At 35.2% G+C, this 26,221-nt stretch overlaps 1 protein-coding gene across 1 annotated transcript in view; it reads left to right on the top strand.

Annotated features, from left to right (window-relative positions):
* The first annotated feature begins 4,031 nt into the window (after positions 1-4,031).
* Positions 4,032-26,221, top strand: part of mgat4b (alpha-1,3-mannosyl-glycoprotein 4-beta-N-acetylglucosaminyltransferase B) — a 271,360-nt gene continuing 249,170 nt past the window's right edge. Inside the window, 1 exon segment of the mRNA NM_001002180.1 lies at positions 4,032-4,255. Coding sequence (NP_001002180.1) covers positions 4,159-4,255 — 97 coding nt within the window. The 5' untranslated portion in view covers positions 4,032-4,158.

Genomic DNA, 26,221 nt, shown 5'->3' with positions numbered 1-26,221 from the left:
TATGTTACAATCTTAAAAAGTAACTATTGTGTTACTAGTTTAAAGATGAAAGTAATGTTAAAGTATGCTTTTTAACAATATTTTAAAGCTTTAGGCCTGAGACTGTAGTATTATTTTTAAAAGTAACTTTAACCAGCACTGGTGGTCATGTTGTCACTGAGCTCCTTACTTATAATTAACATAAGCTGTTTCTTAAAGGCTGTGATATTATTAGTGAGTTTTATTATAATTATTATTAATATTATTATTATTAATATTATTCAGGACGAAAATTAATAAAGGTAAATAAAAATAAATGAATGATTCTGGACAAAATTGACAGTCTAGCACATTTTGCAAAACACCCTTAATCGGTTTTTGAAGAAAACTTTTCTAAGGAGTCTGGATTAAAATTGCCCAAAAACTGTCAAAAACTTCACTACAGGAAGGCACAGGATCGCAGGATTAGCAAATACGTAGATTTCTGAACTAATCACTTCTATGGATGAACACAGTAAGGACATGGGGTGAAAACAAGCATTAAACAAAAATTCCGGACAATGACTCAACCAAACGAAGGGGTATAAAAAACACAGGAACATAATGGCACTGATGAAACACGGGGGATGAACACAGGTGGAACAGATGAACATTAACTAGTGGCGGGATCTGGAACAAATGAGCACATGGGAATGGTCACATGATGAAAACAAAAACACATGGAAGACAGGACCTAACAATTAACACATTAATTAATTATATTTAAATATTAACATCTGATATTAACAATTTAATATGAATCTATCTATCTATCTATCTATCTATCTATCTATCTATCTATCTATCTATCTATCTATCTATCTATCTATCTATCTATCTATCTATCTATCTATCTATCTATCTATCTATCTATCTATCTATCTATCTATCTCTCTATCTATCTGTCTGTCTGTCTGTCTGTCTGTCTGTCTGTCTGTCTGTCTGTCTGTCTGTCTGTCTGTCTGTCTGTCTGTCGGTCTGTCGGTCTGTCTGTCTGTTGTCTGTCTGTCTGTCTATCTATCTATTTTATTTTTTTACTAAAAACATAATCTGTGTTGATCCTGGAACATAATTTCTGTAATGTGATGGGACACTGACAAGGCAAGGCAAGGAAAATGTGTTGTAATGTTCATAAAACAGGATAACAAGACTCAGCAACTAGTGTGTGTGTGTCTGTGCTGCTTTTAAAGTCCATGTAATTAGTTCTGAGTGTGTTTGCAATCAGTGGACAACCGGAACAAGTGTGAGTGTGTGGTGCATGAATGGATCTGTGGTCCACGTAACGGTGGATTTGTAGTTCTTTAGCGATCTGTGTTTTTACCAGCGATCTGGATTAGATTGTGGGGATTTTGCTCCCTCTGCCTACCCGTACCCCTAAACCTAACCTTAACTGTAAACCTAAACTTAATATAAACTGTAAAATAATCCCTTTATTGACATCCCACAATGGAATAAGAGTTGTACCTATATGGGGCCCAAGAGCGGTCCATATTTGCCCCTATTGTGATAGAAGTGGTCAAGGGCCAGCTCAGTAAAGTAAATAGATCCCCTACACCAGGGTTGATCAACCATGTTCCTGGAGATCTACCTTTCTGCAAAGCTCAGCTCTCACCCTGATCAAACACACCTGAACCAATTAATTAGTACCTGAATAGCGCTTGATAATTACAGGCAGGTGTGTTTTAAATGGGTAGCAACTGAAATCTGCAGAAAGGTTGAGAAATCTTCAGGAACAGGGTTGAGCACCCCTGCCCTATACTGACATTATCAAGTCACTAACATCACTGCATTTAAGGGCAGTCTCAATCACAAAATTATTTTTTGTAAATTTACTTAAACATTTACTCCCTGAGTCCCACAATGCACTGTGAAAATCAGGGAGCATCAATTATCATAAGTTCCCTGATTTTCACATTGCATAGAGATAAGGGGTGGGCTCACTTGACTCACACAACCAGTAAGGCCCTTTGGATCATCACAATGCTCTCAAGCCACTCCTTAGCGACCATTTAAAGCACCCTAGCAACCAAACCCAAAGAGTACATCTCAATTAGTTTCCTAGCTCACAAGATTGTGGACCAGTGGATCAATTTTGGCATTGATAAGTACAGTAATGTGTTTTGTTCACTACACATTGAGACACTGAGAGTGACAGGAGACCAAAAGAACAGCTGAATTTTTCATATATTAATTTTTATTTATTTTAAACAGGTATTACTAAATCACTAAATAATTTGGTACTCAACACCACAGCATAACTGAGTATTGATGCTGACCATGTCCATCTCTTTATGACCCCAGTGTACACATTTTCTGATGGCTACATCCTGCAGGATAATGCACCATGTCATAATGTGCAAATTATCTCAGACTGTTTTTTTGTACATGACAAGGAGTTCACTGTACTCAAATGGCCTCCACAGTCACCAGAACTCTTCCAATAAAGCATCTATGTGATGTGATGGAATGGAAAATTCACATCATGGATGTGCAGCCAACAAATCTGCAGCAACTGCATAATGCTATCATGTACCAAAATATCTGAGGAATTTTTCCAGCACCCTGTTAAATTTATGCCATGCAGTATTGAGGAAGTTCTGAAGGCAAAAGCAGGTTCAGCCTGGTACAAGTAAGTACCTAATATTATATTATATTAAGTGGCCAGTGAGTGTAAGGTTTTTTTTTTTGTGAAAAATGTGTTTATAGTTCATGTCATTTAGGGCCTGAATGTTTCAGTGCACTGAAAGAACGTTGGTCTTGTGTTTAAATCTGCCTCTGTCCTGACACAATACTGTCATTTGTGGCTCTGCCCTCTTCTGAAAAGAGGGGCGGGAGCACAATCTCATTTAAATTTAAAGTGAAACTCACCAAAATGGCACAATTTAGAACCAAGGCTACCTAAGCTAAGTTATAAAACATTATTTGTGGCATATTTTGAGCTGAAACTTCACATACACATTCTAGAGACATCAGGGACTTATTTTACATCTTGCAAAAAGGGGCATAATAGGTCTCCTTTAAAGTCATAAATATAATATATAGGCCTATTCATATGTAATATATATATATATATATATATATATATATATATATATATATATATATATATATATATATATATATATATATATATATATATATATGTATATATATATAATGTATAAAAATGTTAATATTTGAGGCGACATGGTGACTCAGTGATTAGCACTTACAGCAGGAAGGTAGCTGGTTCGAGTCCCAGCTGGGTCAGTTGGCATTTCTGTGGGGAGTTTATATGTTCTCCCCATGTTCGTGTGTGTTTCCTGCAAGTGCTCTGGTTTCCCCCATCGTACAAAGACATGCGGTACAGGTGAATTAGATAAACTAAACTGGCTGTAGTGTATATGTGTGAATAAGTGTATGGATGTTTTCCAATACTGGATTGCAGCTGGAAGGGCATCCGCTATGTAAAACATATGCTGGATAAGTTGGTGATTCATTCCATTGTGGCAAATAAAAGGACTAAGCCGAATGAAAATGTATGAATGAATTTTAATAATTCATACATAATGCAATCAAACATTTTATAAACATAATTAAATGAAATTTGTTTAAATATTCATAAATGAAAATGAAGAAGCAAAATTAAAACAAACAAATAAAAAGTGGGGTTTAAATATATTTTATGATAAAACAAACAGATAATGAAATAAAACAATGTGACTGACATAAATATTTGTTAATAAAACAGTAAATCCAATACAATAATGAGGAGATAAACAATGTCAAACCGTAGTTTTTGAGACATTAATTAAAATATAAGAAAACATAAATCCAATCCAAAACACCAATTGTTTTAAAACAGAATATGTGTGTTTCTCTTTTGACCGCACGGAGGAGCAACTGCACCTCTGCACGAGTCCAGCGTTCACCCAAAACACTCTCTCTCTCTCTTTCTCTCTCTCAAACACGCTCACACACACCCTCCTTATAAACGACATCTGTCTGTACACAGGATCTCGCATTCTCGCCCTCCCTCTCATCATCTCATGTGCGCGCGCTGTCATTAACGCACGCACGCACGCACCGCATCAGCAGCGCACGCCAGACGCGCTCGAGCACACGGTTCGGTTCGGACATGATACCGGCGCGGACCCGGAGATGAGGCTCAGAAATGGCACCTTCCTAACAGTCTTACTCTTCGGGTTATGTGGGCTTATATCGTTATCCTGGTACACCGCATTCAGCAATTCCAAAGGTAAGACCCACGGCTGGAAGCGCGTGTTTACGCTAAAGCAAACGCATCATGTGTGGAAATGAAATGCTCCTCTTGCGTTCTGTCATGCATTCAAATGCGCCACTGAAGCGCTTGAGCTGCAAAACACTGAACAGCTGTTCAACGCAACGCTGCTTCTGCTGCTTGGCGTGTTTGTGTTTGTGCACCGTATGCCTTCAACTGCTCCTCAAACTATTAAAGAGGCCTGCTGAGGTTTCCCAAAGCACCACATAACGTTATAATCGATGTTAACGGTTTATTTTGGAAGCGAATCTACTGTTGTCCAAAGAACCAATTTCTTCTGAGATGTTTGCTTGTTAGTTTGGTTGGGCTTTGATTGATCTGCACGTTTTCATACAAGGAACCTACGTTACGTTTTCTGTCAAGAGATTTTTTGCTTGGTTCTTGAGAGGTTGTATTGAGTTTTGAGGATTTTTAAAGGAGTCTTAAGCTGTTCAAGATGCATTTCATGAAGAACCTTTAACATCTATGAAACCTTTTCATTCCACAAAGGCTCTTTATAGTGGATTTTTAAAGGTTGTGTATATTTTTGAAATGTTCTTCAGACCCTGGATTGATTGACTGCTTCTCTATGGAATCTCTGTAAAAATCTCACTTTTGGAACCTTAAAGGGATAGTTTACCCAAAAATCTCTCTCATTTACTCTCTATTGACTTATTCTAAACCATCTTGATTTTTTGTGTGTTAAATACAAATGAAGATACTTTACGAAATGCTGGAAACCTGTGAACATTGACTTAATAGTTTTTTTTTAATTTTTTTTATTTATTTTAAACTATGGAAGTCAATGGAATCCAAAATTCTTCAAAATATCATCTTTTGTGTTCAACAGAAGAAACTTAATGAGGTAAAGTTGGTTTTATATTCACACATCCGTTCAGTGACAATTTGTGACTCGCTCCCTATATTGTTTACCTTGTGTATTCGGTCTGAAATCACATTCAAGTATGACATGAAAACAACATTAGCACTATATATTTGACTAAACAATGTTGTATTGGCTGCTAATATGGTTTTACTATATAGAATATTCAAAAAATACCTTTCTGAAATTATATTATTAAGGAGAACGTCTGAATATAAAACTAACTTTACCTCAATAAGAAACTCAAGCAGGTTTGAAACAAGTGAAGGGAATATAACTAACGACGGAATATTCATTTTTTGGTGGTTGGGTTTAGGGTGAACTATCCCTTTAATCTATGGTGGTTACATTTGAATCGTCATTTTGTTTGCTTTCTTGGTTAGTTGTGATCGAACCTTCTTGTTTACATCTTTGTGACCGATATCTCATAACGCTCTGTTAAAGGTGGCTCATAAATTAAAGTGTGATGTTTGTGACCTATGAGAAGTGGCTTTTTTTTTTAACTCATAGCCAAGTCTTCCGAAGTTGCTCTGTTGACCTTTTCCCCAGTTGGTTCCGGTATTAAAATCTATTTATATCAAGGTCTACAGCCACATGCTTCGAATTGAATCTATTTTCACTAATTAAGCGTCATGATTAGACTTGTGTGCACATAATGGCTGAACTTTCTTTTTAGTGTATGAGTCCAACCCGTTTTTGGATACAGGTGTGAAATAAGGACTGCATTTCTGACAGGTGAAAATGAGTTTCTCTCACTCTTTTCATCTCTTTCTCTTAAGTCTGAGTAGTTGTGCTGGACTCAAATCCTGTCCGGCTAATTGCTTTTGCTTTGTCAAGTGCAAAACCTCTATAGCTGTTTATAGGACACATGTCTTTCATTTTTGTTCATCTCACTGGAACATGTCCTCCTTCTTCCTAATCCACTGATGAATGTATACTGTAACTGAACTCAGTGCTTATACATGTCTGTAATGTCTTGTGCTCCTGTCATTATGAACATCTGCTTTTGCTCATCTCATCTGTTGACCCCAAACCTCTTATCCTTTTCCTAAACATTATTCGAGAGTAGAGAGGGTTTAAGGTCTGTTTTGGAGAGTTTTGCTCCTGTGGAAAGCAAATGTACACTGGAAGAAAAGGTTGAAACCATTTACACATAAAAAAAATAGTTAGAAAAGTTCAGAATCACTTACAAAGACATGGAAAGCAGCACATTAAATTGTGAATGTCAAATACTTGAGTAGAAATGTAAAAAAAGTCGAGTTGTTCTATTAATTTTTGTGTACAGCCTGATAAGTATTAGTTATTTGTGTATCCAAACCGTGATGTACAGTTATAATATCTTCTATAGTGATTTTACAGCGCACTGGGGATTGTGGAACTCGTTTTGCAAGTTTCTGAATCTGCATAATCCTTTTATCCGGTTGTAAATGATTTGGACTATTCATTCGTTTTGTTTTATTTTCTTGCAGAAAGATCTTTAAGCATCATGTGTGGGTATGTGTGTGTGGAAGTATTATTCAATTCAATGAATGTTTATTTATATAGCGCTTTTTACAATGTAGATTGTGTCAATGCAGCTTAACATAGTTCTAGTAAAGTCCAGATTTCATAGTTGAAGTTCAGTTTAGTTTAGTTCAGTCTGGTTTAAATCTATTATATAGTACATGATGGCCTTTTTTCCCAACCTAAACTATTCCACCTCTGTCTGTCATTTTTTTTTATTTTTATTTATTTTTTTATCTGAATGAGCTTGTCAAAAATAGGCATGATTCCCTGTGATAACCTTAAATAATTTTTGATGGTATTTGGCTCTGTTGCTGCTCTAAAATAAGTTCTTCTTTAATTTCTGGGTGAAAGACATTTAAAAGACAAAATTTTTTCACCTTTGATTGCAATATATCTTATTTTGAGAAACATTTAAAATATTTTAGAGCATTGACTTCTGCTGCCTTCGTTAATTTAAAAACACAGATTTCATTATAATTTAAAACGGCATCTTTGGATATATTTACTGCTTTGGAGATTCTGTTGTCCTAAAAAAAAAAAAAAAATCGTAGATATACCGTAGGTATGGTATAGCAAAAATTTTCAAACCGCTGTCAAACTTGAAAACTGTTATCGTCTCATGCCTAGTCACAAATAGTGACTTTTACACCATACAAGTTATGGGATCAATCTGTCATGACAACATGTTTTTAGTTAATTGTAACTTATTAGACTAAATTCAATAAGTTCAAACTTAATTTTATGAGTTACACAGGCTTGATAATGTCAAGGTTTCACAGTTTGACAGTATTGTGATTACAACTTTAAAATATGTTCCTTTTAAATGTCTGGGTAAAAAAACAAAAAAAATTTTTCATCTTTAAACGCAATAAATCTTATTTTGAGAAACATTTATAATATTTTGTAACAGTAAATATGTCAGGCTTAATATTTAAAATGAATCATTAACTTCTGCTCTCTTCATTTGTTTCAAAAACACAGATTAAAATGACAAATTTAAAAATGTGTGAATAAAAAAAAATCTTACATATACTGTACCATGGGAATGGTATAGCAGAAAATTTTGGCGATTTTTAAAATCTTGACTTTTCCAAACCTTGGTAAACTTAAAAAAAAAAAAAAAAATGGTTATCGTCTCATGCCTAGTCACAAATGATGATCTGTAAAAAAATATGTGATCAGTTCAGTAAGTCATGACAACATATGTTTTTAGTTAATTGTAACTAATTGAACTGAGTTAAATTAGTTATGCAAGCTGTTTTTACCCTTTAACTTTCCCACCAAGAAAACACACTTTTGGATTGCATTTCTTAACACCTAATGTCGCTAGTTAACATACCCAATGCATTTTTTTTTAAACGCATCTCATCATTTCTAAAATATCAGCCTCTACAAAATGGTTGATATGTTGGTTTATGGTAAAAATACCGAAATTTATACATATACTATGAAAAATCTGAAAATTTGAAGTGTATGACCAATTTATTTAAAAAATTGTTGAATACTAGGTCATCTTTTTTAAAGTATGCCATAAAATAGATTCACATTTAGCATTTTTTTTAAATTTTTTTTATTATTATTTTTTTTTACAATAAAACCAAAATCAAGTGTAGTAGTGGAACATGATTATGTTTGTTTGACTTTTTTTTTTTCTTTTCTTTTTTTAAGTAAGATTTTGTTTTAGTCTTAACATTTAAGGCCTCCGGTATTACCAGTTATAGTAAGCACACCAGTGTATATGTGAACCTCTCTTACATCATGGGTAATCTCACAATTGTCAAGAAATTTACATTATTGCAAAAAGTACATGTGCACTTAAAAATTCAAATGCATTTATATTTATATTGCAATGCTTTCTTTTTTTTTTTGTTTGTTTTTATTTGCAATGGTGAGTTGAATCTCTATTATTACATTAATTATAACTATATTTTTTATACAAATCACCATACAGCACAGGTGTCCAATCCAGTTCCTGGAGGGCTGCTGCTCTGCTATTTCCAACGCTTATTAAACACACCTGATCAAACTAATTGAGTCTTTCAGTTTTGTTTGAAACCTGCAGGTAATTGTTTTGAAGCAGGATTGGAACTAAACTGTGCAGAGCTACGGCCATCAGGAACTGGATTTGACACCTGTGCCACACACTGTAAAAATGCTGGGTTCCACACAATCGATTTGTGTTGAGATTACAAGAAGGAATTAAGTTAACCTATTAGTTTTTACAAACTTGTGTGGATTAAAATAATTATGTTATCTTGCTCAAAAAAGAAATGATTGTTTTATTTCAGCTCATTTTAAATAAGTAGGTTGAACAAACAGCAAACCTATTTTTATTGAGTGTTGTACTGCTCCCATTAGCCTGTATATTAATCGGGAAATGTTATTTCTGCTGCTTAAAGAGAAAGTTTACCCAAAAAATGTAAATAACCTTATCAATTACTCCTTTAAACCTTCATGAGTTTCTTTCTTGTGTTGAAAACAATAAGATATTTAGAATGATGTTTACTAAGACGCATCGACTTCCATAATAAGAAATAGGCCTGCACAATATATCGGTTCAGCATTGATATCGCAATGTGCGTGTATATAGTCACATCCCAGGATATGCAGTGTTGAGTGGGATTTTAATTGATCACCACAAGAGTGAATATGTGAGATTTGTGGAGTCACAGCAAAGTATGGCCATAACAGAGTGAAACTTTATAATTTGCATCCGTTTTAAAGGGATTTCAAGAGTTTAAAGAGTTTATTTGGGCACAAAAAAATAAATGTGTAAACTTAAAGAGAATTATTGTACTGAATTAACACTACAAAGTCTATACAGTGTTTATTTTCAATACAATTTTTATACCTGTATACTGTTTGACTCTCCACAAAACCATTAAGCCCTGTTTATTTTACTTTTTTTGTTGCTATTGTAATTATTTTTGCTTGCAGTATGTTTGTTATTATTTATACATGATTCACATCCTTAGAAATTCATCATAATCAGTCCTAATTTATATATTTTTTTCCAAGTAGAGCTATTCAAACCATCTGGTGAAATTGTATTCATATCGCATTCTAAAAACTAAATATTGCAATGTCAGATTTTTCCAATATCGTTCAGCCTTAATAAGAAACATGGAAGTCAACGGGTGCCAGCTACCTACATTTTTCAAAATATCAAGCATTCAACTGAAGAAAAAAAACTCAAACAAATTTTGAACAAGTAAAGGGTGATTAAAAATAATGACAGAATTTTATTTTTGGGTTATCTATCCCTTTAACACCTGTGCTCATATACAGTAGGCGCAGATTTTATATTTTGTCACAGAGTATTGATGTTATTATTGTCTGGGGATGATTTGCTGGAGCTGTGAGAATTGTAACCAACATCTTGTACCTGTTCAGACATGCCTTTACAGCACAGACAGAGGAAGCTGAAGGAAGATGTAATTGCATGCCTTTGAAGGAGAAATTTTGTGAGCTCACTCTGAAGTTTTCACAAGTAATCTTATACTATTAGCCTTGGGGCCAATTACCACTTTGTCACTTTGTGTTTTTACAAATCTAATTTGTGAAAGCTGTTCTATTTACACTTGGCCTCATAGCATGCGAGTATGTTTTAAGAAAGCTAATCCTAATCTTAAATGTGCAAATGGGTCAATGATGAGGCAGATAACTAAATATTCATCTCAAGTTATATTTGCACATGTTCTGTATGCTTTCTACATCTACAAAAATATCCTCATAAATGTAAAAAAAAAAATGTCAGAATATAGCTAATATGATATTGTCGTCATTATTTATAATATATTAAATACACATATTTTAATCCTTTTACAAGATGTAAGATAAGACTTTGGTATCTCCAGAATGTGTCTGTAAAGTTTCAGCTCAAAATACCCATCACATTATTTATCATAGCCTCCAGAATCTGCCCATTTTGGTGTCTGAATACATTATAGCTGTTTTTGTAGCTTTTGTCTTTAAATGCAAATGAGCTGCTTATCCCCACCCAGTGTTCTGCTTCTCATCATGCATAACGTCAGATAAACAGGACAGTGACAGTGACAGACTTGGATAAAGCTGAAATACAGCTCATTAGTCAAAAATACCAAGTAAGTTACTTTCATGTATTTGTGGTGGAGTTTATTCAAGCCTTTCTAAAATGATGTGTTTTTTTTTTTTTTTTTTTAGCCTTTCTGAAATTACTGTCTTTATTACAAACATGCTCTATTTTAAAAATGGTTTAAATGTATAAAACTTATAAAAATGTTGTAACAAATATTTGAATCCCAGTTTATTTGCCAAAAAAAAAAATAATTTTATGGACGTGTATACATGTTACTATAGAAACATGGGGTCATCATTGGGATTTGGGTCCTATTTTAACGTCAGGAAAAAAAAAAAGAGACTTATTGTGTTTATATCACTCCAATATGACAGTGTACATGCACAGTATACCTACACAGTTCTGTCCTAACCAATGCAATCTCAAGGCAATTTGTAACTTGTTGATTTAGTGGCTAATTTGTACAATCTTATTCGTACTATTTAGTACGATTTGCTCATCACCCAATGACGATTGGGTTTAGGGGTGGGATTGGGTGCCACGCCTCCTTTTTAAAATCGTACATTTTAATACCAGTGAACTTTTTACAAATTTGTATTTAGCCACAAAACTGACAAAACGTAAAATACTTACGTTTTCCTCATGAGATCAGGCTGGTCCTAACAGTGAAAGATTTCATCATGGGTGCCCTTTTAATGTAAAAATTAAAACAACACTTACTCTGATCTGTACTTGATATATAATTTATTATACATTATATTATTTCATATATTCAATATCATAACAACTTTTATTTTAATTCAAAATAAAGCCATTTTAATAAAATGGGTAAAACAAGGATTTAACAATAGTTGCAAAGTTTAGCGATGTGAAATTGCATTTATCTAGTATTTGGTGGTTGCATTGTTGGAGTTAAATAGAATATTTTAATGTTTAATCCAAATAATTATTCTTCTAAATAACCATCACAAGTTTAATGAATGACATTTAGTCCTCTGTAAATCATAGTTCTAAAATAAAATATTGTAATTCCTTAATCATATTCTGAAATATGTTCTGATGAAAGAAACACATTTTAAGCACTTTAACTATTACACGTTTGATGCTTTTTTTTATTTTTGCTTCATTCACAGAAAGAAACAAGATATGTACTGTGCCTTTATTTAAAAAATGAATATGTAAAATAATGTTGAGCTTCTGGATGTGACTGAACTTTTTGTTTAATTTCAGGCAGTTTGCATGCGTGCTGAAAATGGAGAAGTTAATCTCTCTGGCAGATCATATCTGTGATGATGTGTGTTAGTAGTCCTGTATCTTCCGACTGAAAGCCAGCATAACATGCTTGAACAGCTTTGGCAAGAGTGAAATTTACCCATGTAGATGCACTTACCTTTGTCCAGTGGCTTCTGAAATGGGGGGCAGGGAGAGGTGGGGGTAATCCAGGAAGCAGGTTATGTGACACACCCCGATAATATTACACACTTAAAATGGTCAAAATGAGTAATCTCTCAGAGTTTGGTTCCAAAGTTTGAGGTAACTTTTAAAGGTATTTAATTTGCCATATTAACTTATGCTTTGTTTCAGGGTTAAGAGTGTGTGTGTTTCTTACGCTATATGGTATATTTAATAATTGCTCAATTAAAAACTATTGTAAAGTATATTTATTTATGTCCATCTTGTGTGGTCAGTCTGCTTTATTTTATTTTTTAACGCTTTCAATCAAATGTATTGCTTATGATAGAAAGATATTCGACCTTATAACAAACGTGGAAGCAAAAATAAAAGCAATAAAAATATTATCCTACATTATCATGCAATAATTTTTTATTTTATTTTATTTTTTTATTTATTTTCATTTCGATTAATAATTATTTCAATTAATTTATTTGATTAAAAAAGGATTTAGAATCAGTTATATAAAATAAAGCACAACTACCATGGGGACAATAACTAGCCATGTAACAGAAGAAGAGAAGAGGTGTGTCATGCTGCTTTTTGGTGTCTGTCCATGGTGACTCTTGATTTCAGAGTTCTGTTGAGAATGTCTGTTGACTTCAGAGTTAACATAGACTGAGTTAATTGAACTTGCATTCGGGACTGGTTTTGGTACAGATGTACCTTGAGTAAGCAGGTTTAGGGTTAATCAAGCAGAGTTCAGGGGTTAGCAGATGGACCGTAAACCTTTTTTTCTGGAACAAACCCCAGGTATTTTCATGATCAGGTAGCAGATGATCAGAGAAATACATGTAAAGAGAGGCGCAACTGAACTTGAACATTAATTTTTCCTATAAAAAATCATTGTGAAAGAATATGTCTTGGGGAAAGAAGTCATGCAGGTTTGGACTAGCTGAAGTAGAGTAAATGATCAAAACATTTTCATTTTCCTGCGAATTATGCCTGATAATTTGGAAGAGTTAGTGTTGATTAGCGGAGAGGCAGACTGCAGAGCTCACAGTATGACATCTGTCTGCTGCAGGTGAAAGCCTTACCTGAGAGATGGAGAGAAAGCTCTCATTATCTGTATCCTGAAAGAGATAAAGATCTGACTTGACCTCCTGCTCCTTCCCATTTACTTCTTGTTTGGTCTCTTTTCTCTTTCTTGGTTGCTCACTATCGGAGCGATCCTAGCAGGTATCACGTTGCCTTTCATTCCAGCTCGAGCTGATGTGATATCTCTCTGATACTCAGTTACCCAGAATCCTCCCAGCTGAGATGAGGCAAGGAATCTGAGCAACCTTGTATTGATTTAGTCCTTTGAGAGGGAAAAAAATGGAAAGAGTAACTAGAGACGTTGTCGGTTGTCTTCTTGCAGGAATTAGCTCAATTTATCAGTTTGTCTGAGGCTGGAGTCGCTAATGGAACTATAGTTTCTCCAGACTAGCGGTTCTATAAATACAGATCTGTATATCAAACTCTGATGGAAGATTGCAGCTCTCAATGATGCATTTGTACTGGTGTTGGTTTTTTGTTTATGTATTCAGTTCAACCATTGTGGAGTGTTTTTTTTTACTAAAAAAAGCAAAGCTCTAAAGGTTAATGTTATCATGGTCTATACAGTGGGTAATGTTGCAGTAACTTAATGTCCTTAGCATTCATGACTTTCAGATCAACTTTTGTCATGTCAGTTGAAGCCGATAGCCTAGTTGACAGTGCACATATGTAGCACAACTGTGCTACAATCGTTCAGCTCGAGTTACTAACAACCATAAGCTGTAAAAGATATGGACATAGTAGTATCAGTGATGTCACCCATAGGTTTCTAAAGACGCAAATGAAGCTACAAGTACGCATGGCCAACTGTCGCCATTTTGTTTTAAAAACACTGTTGTAATGCACACAAAGTACGTAAAGGCTAGGCTGCATATTTGCAGCATGTTAGCTATTAAGCATTTTAAACTACTTTTTAACACTCGTACTCAAAAGTGCTTGTAGACCTTAAATGTGCCTCATTTTGATTAAGTCGACTTATAATGGTTTACATGATTTAGTGAGGCACACACTAAAGTGTAGTCTAAATTGTAAAAAAAATAAAAAATCAAATAATAAATTCTCATTTAATGTCTTTCCACCTACAGTTTTTCAGTAAGGCTCCATGATTTTCACAATTCTAAAAACATCAAAGAATCGTTGAATTCAGTCATAAAATTGGAACTGACAGACAGTATAATGGGACATGTAACAGATTTTGGCAAACATGGACCTAATATTAAAGCAGAGAAAGACTGCTGTTTAAATATGAAATTTGCATGTGTCATTTTTTCATTATCAGCAGTCTTGCATTAAAGACATACTGTAAACTCGCATAAAGTTGATCAAAAATCATTTCTTCATTACATTACAGTAAACACAAAGTCATTCAGTTTAAAAAGAAAGTTTGATATAACTTTAGTAATTGCAGAAATTTCATACTATTATATGGTACACTGTTCAAAAAAAAATACACTAGAACTACTGAGGTAGTCATTTTGACCATCTTAAATGTTTGTAATTTAGTAAATAACATTAAAATAAAATCGCTTTAACTCTAGTAACCTACACTGACTTTTCCTAAATGTGTACATTTCATTCTGTATTCAACTATTTTATTAAAATTGCAATACACAAGAGTTCTGAGCTTTTCTACTCGCACTGGCTAGAATTGTCAAATTGACTTCATGCATTTCAGCATTCTCTACGTTTTCGGTGAGCCTCTGTTTCTGCTTAATTTCTGCTAACAAAAACAGAACTTTCTAATGGAAAAACTTTAGTTATGTCTTTCAAACTTTCATCAAGTCTTTCTACTTGGCTCTCCCACTTACTTGACAAAGTAAGGATCTGTGGGACGATCTAGTTACTCAAATTATGGGCTATGTTACAAAAAAGAGGGTGATGATGACTTCATAAAATATATTAGGACTGACATTCAACGCTTTATTCTAAAATCTCAATATAAACTTTGAATGCGAGTTTGATAATTCAGTTCAGTTCTAACTGACAGAATGATCACTATGGCCATTCTAGTAGTTCTAGAATCCTGGTAGCTCCAGTATTAACCGTCTTTGAGTTTAATGTAATTTAATTTTGAAATGGCTTGTAAAGTCAAGTTAATTCAGCTTAAAAATGTCAACTCATATTTTTCTTTTAAACCACGTAGAACGGTAAAATTCTCAAAATAAAAGGAATAATGATAACATTTTTTTTGATTGCTAAATAATGATGCATTAACTGCCAATTTTAAAAAGTAATAAAATAATCATCTATTAAAATGCAATCAAAAAACACAAAATAGAAAATCTAAAACAAAACTTGGGATGAAACAAAACCAGTCATGTCTCACAGGAGTTAATATGAGTGGGAGTCATTATTTCAGTCTAGAAGAGGCAGAGATTGACTGTCTGCTGAATTTGTCAAGGCAAAGCGAAGCTTAGTGTTTAAAGAAATGCCATTCAAAGAGGCGTTGAGCTGGTTATTTGTGTCTTTGTCTTGAGTGCATGTTGAAGCATGTCGCAGCATGATTGTATGCTGGCGTGAGTTTTTATTTATGCTAATTTGTTATGTAATATCTTGTAATATCCTCTGGGTGCTGCTCTGTTATCCATGTACATCAATCCAGCCAAAAAAAGGCTGAACTTGAAACGGAGACTGTGTTTTGATGATGAAACCTTTTCATTATTCACAGCCAGGATCTGTACCTGTGCCGTTTATCACCCTGTGGAATTACAATTACAGCTCACAGTCCAATATAACATATCAACCTTTGAGTCATGCCTCGTCTTTGTAGGGATAGGCAGTTTTTCTAATAGCAACTAGCAGCCTATTTCTTGTAGTTTTATTTAATATTTTTTCACAGAGGATTCATTTAGAGACATCACCCCCATGTTTTAGAATGTTAACTACCGATGGCCTGCGAACATCCTGTTTTTTTTTTCTTGCTCTTAAAATTATGTAATTTAATTAATCCGAAATTCACATATAGACACCTTTGACAGTTATTATTTTGCCTATATGCTGTATATGTCATATTCCTAAAAGTGCAGTAAACTTCTTGTCACCAATATCAGTTTCCAGAATTGCCCATAAAGCACTGCAAATGGCAAAATTGCGAAAAACACAACTGATGCAGTGGTGTTGATTAGAATAAACAACATCCAATGTGATCCTGAAAAGATGTAGATATTTTACATTAGAACGTAAAATGTGGTACCCAGACTCTTGCCGTTTTTATTCCTGCTGTTAAAGTTGCAGCACATGCTCATTGGAAATAGATGGTTTAGCAGCATACATTTTGTGAAACCACAAAAAAAGAACTACAACAGATGTTTGACTGCAGTTTCTAGGTATATATCTTGGTATGACACCAACAACTTTTTGCCCCTTTTCACAGTAACTATATTTACAAAGACATATTGTAGAGTTCTTTGCATTTCTTCATGCAGTTATTTTTTACAACACCAAATAAAACCACCAAACAATTTGGCAGTGTCTAAGATTTGTAAATGGATGCGTTCATTTTAACAATCTTCCCTCAAGCTCTAATCTAGCAGGATTCTTTGAGGCCTTCAAACAAAACATCTGTTAACAGCTTCGGGGCTCACAATATGTCTGTCTTAAAGGATGGGTGGGAGTGTGTGTGAATGGGAATCTCTTGAATGAATCTCTTGAATGATGTGATGGTATCAGCAGTTCAAGTAGAAGATGACAGCAGAGCACTTTACAACACTGGCAGTAGTGTGCAAAATGCATAAAGAAATATATGGATTAGTTCACCCCAAAATGATAAATCTGTTTTAATCACAAGGGTCATTCGTTCATCTATGTAGTTTTTTTTTTTTTTTTTGGCACATAAAAAGGGATCTTGGAGCTTCATATGATTTCAATCAACAACTTTGAGTGTTTTGACAGTGTTTTTGGTTCCGTTTCTGGACTTTAAACGTCTTTATAATGTTGCTGTCTTGGGTTGGGTCGATAGATGATTTCATCGCCGATGACGGATAGACCTCCATCGCAGCAGCAACCCGCTCACAAAAAAATACCATTTGCACTAATATGTTTTAGCTTTGAAATGGCATTTTAGAGCAAACACGATCCACGTCCTCACTGGTATTTCATCTAGCATTTCTGAAAAGCTCTCCTTCCACACTATACCGCTGAAAACACACATCATGTGACCACACTCACATACACACATACATCATATGTGCGTGTCTGAGCTCCAGCAGTCAGTGGGTGCTTTGAGCACAAAACCCCAGAGAGCAGTGCATGTCAGACATTTTATCAAGGATGTACCGCGGGATCGCGTCTCACTATAGTTGGTAAAGGTGATTTTTAAATAATGTGTCCATTTAACGACTCTTCGGTCTTTTGAATCTATAACAGCGTCAGTACACCACTTCAATCTTTCGCTCTCACGCTTGTACCTTAGATACTGTTGGTTGGTTTCTGTTGGTTGTTCACCTTTTTTTACAAAGTTTGTTGATGGCCTTATAACAAGACCAATTACTTCATGCAAGAGTCCCATGCAAATGTGATTGGCAGGTGGTATTTTGTGTGTAGCTTGTCTTTTATTTATTTATGATTTGGTTAATGTGTAAAACAAAGACCATGCAGGTCATAGATGAAATGGTAGGCTACAAATAATTAATTGTTATGAATTAATTAATTATTCATAAATGATCTTCCATCGCTATGCTTCTCATTAGACGTCGTACGATGCCAAATTAATCTTCATCAGCCAACCTTATTGCTGTATATGAAGGGCCGGAGAGCTCTCGGATTTCATCTAAAATATCCTAATTTGTTTTATGAAAATGTTTGAAGGTCTCAGGGCTTTGAAACAACATGAGGATGATTTTTGAGTGAACAAACCCTTTAAAAATAAAACATTCACACATTTATCCATTTAAAATTGCATCTTGGGACTTTGGCATTCTGTTCCTGTTTCCTTTCACTAACTGTTTTTGTCTGTATAATCTTCCCCAGGAAAAATGGTCTGTAGCTTGAACTCGAGTCAAATTAAGCACCAAAGTTTACTACTTGATAAAATGTACGCTGTCTTTTCACAGCCAACTGTTGCTTGGAGACTTTTGTCACAGTAGCAGCCCCAGAAGGAGGCCCCGAGAGCTTCTGACACTGGGCTGTTTCCAGAGAAAGTGCAACAAACAACATAAACGTAACGGTCTGTCATCCATGATGTGCAAAGTAGTTACTTAGTACACTTTTACAGTAACACATTAACAAAATGAGTGACCAATAAAGAAACAATTCAGTTGATTTGAGAGGGGAATGCTAGATCAGAGTGCTAATTTAGTTTTGTTTTTAACGTGGATATTACTTTTGGGCTTAATCTTGATTTGTTGTGTGTGTGTGTGTGTGTGTGTGTGTGTGGTGGTGTGAGTCTTGCACCTTTGGAAAGACTTGAATTATTCAGTGCTGTAGTGGCTCTTGACCAATTGAAACCTTCCCTCAATAGAGGCCTGGCTGAAAAGAGAGCCAGAGCTCGATCCAACTGACTGAAGCACGTCTAAATATTTAATTCATCCAAGGCCACAAATTCTCCAGAAGCACTGATCAGTTCGCTACGAATTCTAATGAGGGTTTAGACTCAGGATTTAGTTCTACCTGACTTGAGACGGGCAACTTGGAGAAGAGTCTGGAATAATAAAGAAACACTTTATCTGAAGTGCTAGTGGTCGACGACTGCTGATTTTCAATTGGCGGTATGGATTTCTAGTCTGTGGCTTCTAGGCTGTTTGTAAAAAGAGTTTATAATAATTGAAATGAGAAATGTATTACAAGATGATAAAATGATACTATCATCTAAAAGTTGAAAGTTGGTAATGTACATTATTTTTTTTTTAATAAGTCTCTTTTATTAAAATTACAGTAATTGTGAAAAGTTACTATTCATAAAGAACTTTTTTGGATTGGTTTTTACCTCGGCTGGGTCTGTTGGAGTTCTGTGTGGCATTTGCATGTTCTCCCCAAGTTCATGTGGGTTTCTTTCAGGTGCTTTGGTTTCCCCCACAAGTCCAAAGACATGCGCTTTAGGTGAATAGAATAAACTAAATTGGTCGTAGTGCATGAGTGTGAATGTAAGAGTGTATGGGTGTTTCCCAGTGTTGGGTTGTGGCTGGAAAGGCATCCGCTGTGTAAAACATGCTGGATAAGTTGGCGGTTCATTCCACTGTGGTTACCCCAGATTAATAAGGGGACTAAGCCGAAAATAAAATGAATGAATGATGTTGACCCTGATTTTTATTCTTATTGGAAAGTCATGTATATATTGTAATGTGAATAAGACTTGGAAATCCAGTCTTTTCACACATGCAGTCTTAACTGGTAAATTACTAGTATGTTACGGTTAAGAAATCAAATGTGTTGATGTGATGTTTTAAAAAAGTTAAAACGGAGAAATGAAATATTTTTTCTTTTTTTTTTTTATTCATCCTTGATTTTACCAGGAATTTCCTATTGAGATATTAATCTTTTTTACCAGGGGGTCCTGGCCAAAATGCCAGCACAAAGTATTAGATACAAAAATAGACACGCATAAAATATCACAAATTTCAAATTTACATAAAACATTTACATGATTCTTCCAGACTTTAATGTAGGGTCACACTCTTGGAACAGTTAAATGTAATTATAAGAATTTTGTGTACTATAACTACAAGTATAATATGATAAAAGATTACAAATATAGGATGGCAATTGAGCCAATAATGCCCTAGTGGTGAATTAAAAGCATATGCATTTTTCTCTTTTCGTGCAGGGAAAACCCATCCAACCATTTTGTACAAAATACAATGATGGTGTCTAGATTGTTTAATAACTAAAGCTGAGGGTATTCCAGAAAGCAGGTTATGTGGCATAACCAGATAAGTTTAAGCATTTGTTAGTGAATACCCCCAGCGTTCAGTTCTAATGTTTGAGGTAAATTTCAGGGTTTGTAAGTTTGCTGGAGAGTCAGTTGTGTGTGTGTTTAGGTTGGTTGGTTCACTTCTTCTAATCTATATGGTGCACTTTGTGTTTCTTACATAATTTCATAATATATTTTGTAATTTCTTAATAAAATACTGTTTTAAAGTAACATTTTGGTTGTACTGCTATTTATGTAATTTACTTTTATCTCAACATGAGCGGTTTTGTAACTGACATATTTTGTGTAAGCAGGTTTAGGGTTCATTAGAACTGGTAACATTACCAGAATCTTTCTGTGTGTGACCAAGAACAGGATAACCTGTTTCAGCACAAACTACAAAAAACAACTTCTTTTTGCTTAGTTATTTTAGTGCTACTGAATTATACAAACCTGTGTTTCAGTACATTAAAGCTGCATTATATTGAATCAAAATCTGACTAATGTGGCACATTTTTTTCTGTATACAACTGAAGACAAAATTATTTGCTGTGAAATTTAAGTACTATTTAAACAGGAAATTTAGATGCACATTTTTAAACATAATAATTAGAATATATAATAACAGATTGCTTTTGTGTTTGCCGTGATTACAATACATAATATTTTATTAATTATTTTGCAAGATATTAGTAGTTGGCTTAGTGTTATTTAAAGGCTTAACTAGGTAAAATGGGTTATTTAGGCTAGTCATTGTTTTTTTCTGTAGCCAAAAGAGTAGCTGGCAGCTAGCTCTCTGCAACTCTCACATGGTCGCCAATGAAGCTAAGCAGGGCTGTGCCCGGTCAGTACCTGTATGGGAGACCACATGGGAAAGCTAGGTTGCTGCCTGAAGTGGTGTTAGTGAGGCCAGCAGGGGGCGCCCAACCTGAGGTCTGGGAGGGTCCTAATGCCCCAGTATAGTGACGGGGACTCTATACTGCTCAGTGAGCGCTGTCTTTCGAATGAGACGTTAAACCGAGGTCCTGAATCTCTGTGGTCGTTAAAAATCCCAGGATGTCCTTCGAAAAGTCATCCTGGCCAAATTTTCCCACTGGCCTCTGTTCATTATGATCATCATCCTCTTATCATAACTGGCTTCATCACTCTTTATTCCTCTCCACCAATAAGCAGGTGTGTGGTGTGCGTTCTGGTGCAAAATGGCTGCCGTCGCATCATCCAGGTGGATGCTGCACACGGAGATTCCCCCCTGCATGTAAAATGCTATATAAATGTAAGCAATTATTATCATTATTATTATTAAGTAAATCTGTTTTTGTGAGTTGTTTTTTTTGTTGCTGGAAAGTGTAACTGTATTCAGTTACAATAATGTATATCAATAACCCAGTGTAAAATAACTCTTTATATGCTTCACACATTGAATTATATTAATCTTTAAGCCTAGAAACACAATTTCTTGCAGCTGAATGCTTTTAAATCCTGAACAGTTGAAATCGTTTACAAAGTAACAGGTCTTAAAAACACATAAATGAGAGACTTCACCTTGTTATGGTTAAACAATGCAATTAATCTGCATTTGTTCTGAACTGTGGTGCCTGAATAATATCCCTACTTGACATCGCACATCCTGAGATCCAAACATTACATTGAACTAAATATTATGCAAACCTACTGTATACTTAATTCATTTTTATAAATCCTTATTAAATTGCTCTTGTAACAGTGTTATTTTGAGCTGTTTTGGTCAATGAGGGCTTTACCAACACAGTCTCACGCAATCTGTGTTTTGTAATGTGTTGATGGACCGCGTTAGCATATGCGCACTCTGTATGTGTGTGTGTGTGTGTATCAGGGGATGTGCCTGTAGGCAGGAGCAGTCTTGTCTCTCTTAATTTAGCCCCAGTGCAGCAGTTCATAGCCCTTTTTCTTTCACTCATTATATGATATGGCACTTTGCCAAAGGCTACATTATGCAAGTCACCCTCCCTCCTGACAGCACCCACTTACAAACACACACACACAGTAGCTGGATGGAGAACGCAGGTTAGCAGGTGGCATCATTTATAATTAATGTGACTGATGTTTTACCTGTGATTTCCATATGGAGAAACGCAGGTGTGAGTGAGCACCCCATGCGCATTAAAAGTGTACTTCTCACACCGGAGCTAATCTGACATGTGGATGTTTATGTTCCATTCTGAGACGACGTGTCAGGCCAAAACTGTTATTAATGAGTGCTTAAGTGTAACGGTTTTATTATCTTTGACATGTTTGGAGAAATGGATTGTTCATAATTATTTAAAGGTATAAATTGTGGTGCAATGTTAATATTTTTATGGTGACATGGTGGCTCAGTGGTTAGTACGGTCACCTCACAGCAAGAAGATTGCTGGTTTGAGTCCTAGGATGCATTTCTGTTAGGAGTTTGCATGTTCTCCCTGTGTTTATGTGGCACTTCTGGGTGCTCTGGTTTCCGCCACAATCCGAAGATATGTGGTGTAGGTGAATTGGATAAATGAGTGTATGGGTGTTTCCCAGTACTGGGTTGCAGCTGGAAGGGCATTTGCTGCATAAAACATATGCCAGAATAACAGTTGATTTAGTTCATTGCGCTGTGGTGATATCTGAAATCGAGACTAAAGTCCCTTTCACACATACAGACCTTTCTGAAAAATTACCGGCAATTTTCCGGAAAGGTCTGTATGTGTGAACAGGCCCTTTTTGAAAATACCAGTAAATTTGTTCCGTCAATTTTCTGGAAAGAGAAGTTGTAACATTATCGGTAATTTGCCGGAAGGCTGCACTGTGTGAAGCAGAAGGAAGATTGCTGGAAAGAGCATGTTCACCCTTAGAACACGCTGACGTGAGACATCTACTTAAGCCAATCACAACATTTAGACACGTTAACATCCGCACTGTCTAGAGAAATAAAAACCTTTTATTTTTCTAATATTTTTCCAGACACAACTAGCATGTTATTCAGATCATGTTTCTATGTTTCTTCTTAACGCCAAAGGTGTAAAAAGCTATCGATAAAATGTTTATGGTAAGCCGCTGTTTGTTTACCTTTAAGCACAGCTTGCTTCAGTTGCTTGACACTTGTGAATTTGAAGCAGCTGGTGAGTGCCAGCACAAACACATATATGTACATCTCGACATTCCTCCATGTTTTCAACGAAGTTGTTCACAATACTTATTCATCCACAGAGTTTGTAACGTAGTCAAATAATTACAAATACAAGCGCAGCCGTTTAGAGGTCCTTTTTGGTTAATGATGTCAGAATGTACCTGTATTTTGGAATGGATGTGTGAATGGCCTATTTCGAAAAAAAATCTAGAATGTCCTTGCCTGTGTGAACAGCACTTTTTTTGAAGTCGTTCTGAAAATTTTCCAGATATTTATCAGTATCACTGTGTAAAAGGGGCTTAAGCTAAAGGAAAATGGATGAATGAATAATTTTGTCACGAAAGTGTCACTTAAAAAATTACAGAAATCCAAATTCGGTCATGAATATTCATTCAAAAATATTTTGTCTTTTTTTTTTTTTTCTTTCTGTTGAGCACTAAAGGAGTATGTTGAGGAATGCTGGAAACCTGTAACCCTTGACTTCATATGTATTTTCTGTAGAAGTCAATGGTTACAGGTTTCAACACTCAAAATATCTTCATTTGTACTCGACAGAAAAACCTCAAGCTTCTTTGGAACAAGTTAAGGGTGAAAAAATGATTCTGAGAAATGAAATTGTGAGAGAACTAACTATTTAAGTCATCAATATAATTGTGATCGTTTGTGTGAGAGACCGATGGAAACTGAAGTTATTATTTACTTTAGAATTTGTACATTTTGTTGAATCATCTAGGCATTCAAATAGGTAAATCATTATCTTAATTTATTAATTTATTGGCAATTTGTTGGAGTGTTTTAATTTATGTATTCTTTAATTTTTAAAATTATTCTTATAAAATAAAATAAAAAATACCCTTTTTGTATGATTAAGGGATTTAAATTAGGCTTTTATTCACATAAAAAATGTATCATTACACAAACATCTAGCACATACAACATAATGAATGTAAACATCCCAAGTTCCCTAAGATTCTTATGTGCAACTGTTAGTAAACGTTTGATATGAGTAAAAGTTAAACTTATTAATATAAAGTGATTTCTGCTCTTCATAAAGCCTGGATTAAATCACTTGATTCATGTGGATTAATTTTACTATGTCTTACGGAGAGTTTTAAAGGCCATGATTAAAAAAAATCTTCTTTTGTAGGCTGTTTGGACCGAACTAGGTGTACTGTAGGTACAGTGTGTCCACACTTGATTGACATAAACACAATAAGTCTCTTTTTTTCTAATTTTTCCTAAAGTTAAAATAGGATCCAAATCCTTCCCATTTTGAGGCTCACCGCAACGTGATGTAGAAGTGCAGTTTCCCTGCCCCCTCAATTGATTGACAGCCATGAATTAACATGTCTCCGTAGTAACACGTATAATAATATCAACGAGACAGGATGTGCGCAAAACAACTGGGATTAAAAGATCTGTTCAGCTCTCTGTGGTCATCTGTCATCATCAAATATAATCAAGAATGAGTTTTACAAGTTTAAACATTTTTTAAAACAGTGCATGTTAATGGATTACAGTAGGGATGTAACGGTATTGTAAATACCGTCATACCGCAATATTATTTTTTTCGATATTACCGAAGTCGCATGACTCGGTAAAACTATAGGTCTTCTGAGAAAATTTGCTCAGGCGAATGAAGCGAACGGGATGTAGCGAAAACTACAATTGCCATCAGCCCATGCTTGACCATCATCCCTTGCGGTCTGTTGTCGCTACAGATCCAGTAATGCGGAAATGGAGTGTGCTGCTAGAAGCGGGGATGAAAAGAGCTGGAAAACTCTAAAGCAGGTCGCACACCAGAAGCGGCGCTCGGTGGCGCGCCGCGCAGCGCCATGTATTTTAGAATTCTAAACATAGGTTTCTATCAGGATACACACACCGGCGCCGCAAGTCGGCGGCTGTCGGCGGCGCCCGGCGACGGCTCAGGACGCAGTTCATTTTTCAGCCGCGCCAAAGAGCGCAATCTGGTTAGTTTCATGTTAAATATCATTCGAATGTGCGCGTCTGGTGTGTGATACTTATAAACTGTCATGTACATCTGAAAACGGAAGCGGGGCTGCAGACGTTCGCCTCTCTGATTGGGGCTTTTCCTGAATATTAAGTAGCCTAACACGCACAGTTCAGTCCTGCATCTTCTCCGTGTAAGTTCAGACTTCGCAAGTTTGATCAAGGCTGCAGTCTCTTCTTCTCAGTTTGATATGGAAAAGCAGATTATACCGAGGACACGGGTAAATCTTCAAAGGGAACAGTGTACTTTATAACTTCATTCACATCACCCTGGCTTCGTTGTTTCACTTTCTCAACAATAAAATGTAAACATGATTTAAGGAACTGCCTATTTTCATTTTAATATTAGCAACTTAGACAGCAGACATGTTGAGGCGTCGTGCTGCATAAGATGAGCGTCATTTTCACTGTGTGGATATTTATAACAAAACGGAGCCGATAAAAACACTGCCTCCTTTCAATTTCAGTGAAAATACGAAACACAGCCTCTCTTTTGCTGAATATCAGTTTTAATAATCGATAATGGCCATTTTAAAAGTATAACATACAATAAGTTTATACATTATAGGAAATAAAGGCAAGCGATCAGTCAATATACAGAATGGACGTGCTTCCATTAATCATTAACTTATCTTTGCGCTCAGCCAAAACACGTTACCTGAGAACAAGTAATAGATTCCAATGCCCAAAGTCAGGGAATATGTCGTTAGATAAAGACAACAAGATAAATGAAATATCCCGTTTAATAAATATAGTGAGATTAGATCCAGCGGGAGATGCTTGATGAGAAGTCCGACTAGCAGAGCTCTCATCTGGGTAGATGGGCTGAGTGTGATTAAATGTTGAATGTGATGAGTTTTCAACAATACTAAATTAAAACTTTATTGTTTTTACATGGTTTAATAATTTTTTGTTATTAAAATTGAAGTTCCTGTTTCAAAGCTTACAGATAGATGGCTAATTTGTATGTCATTGACACTTTTGGCACTTTTTTGGAGTATTTTCATAAGTTTTGTTTTTTCCTG

The sequence above is a fragment of the Danio rerio genome, chromosome 14, assembly GCF_049306965.1.
Source record: "Danio rerio strain Tuebingen ecotype United States chromosome 14, GRCz12tu, whole genome shotgun sequence".
Taxonomy (NCBI): Eukaryota; Metazoa; Chordata; class Actinopteri; order Cypriniformes; family Danionidae; genus Danio; species Danio rerio.
This window is presented reverse-complemented; position numbering and strand designations above follow the sequence as displayed.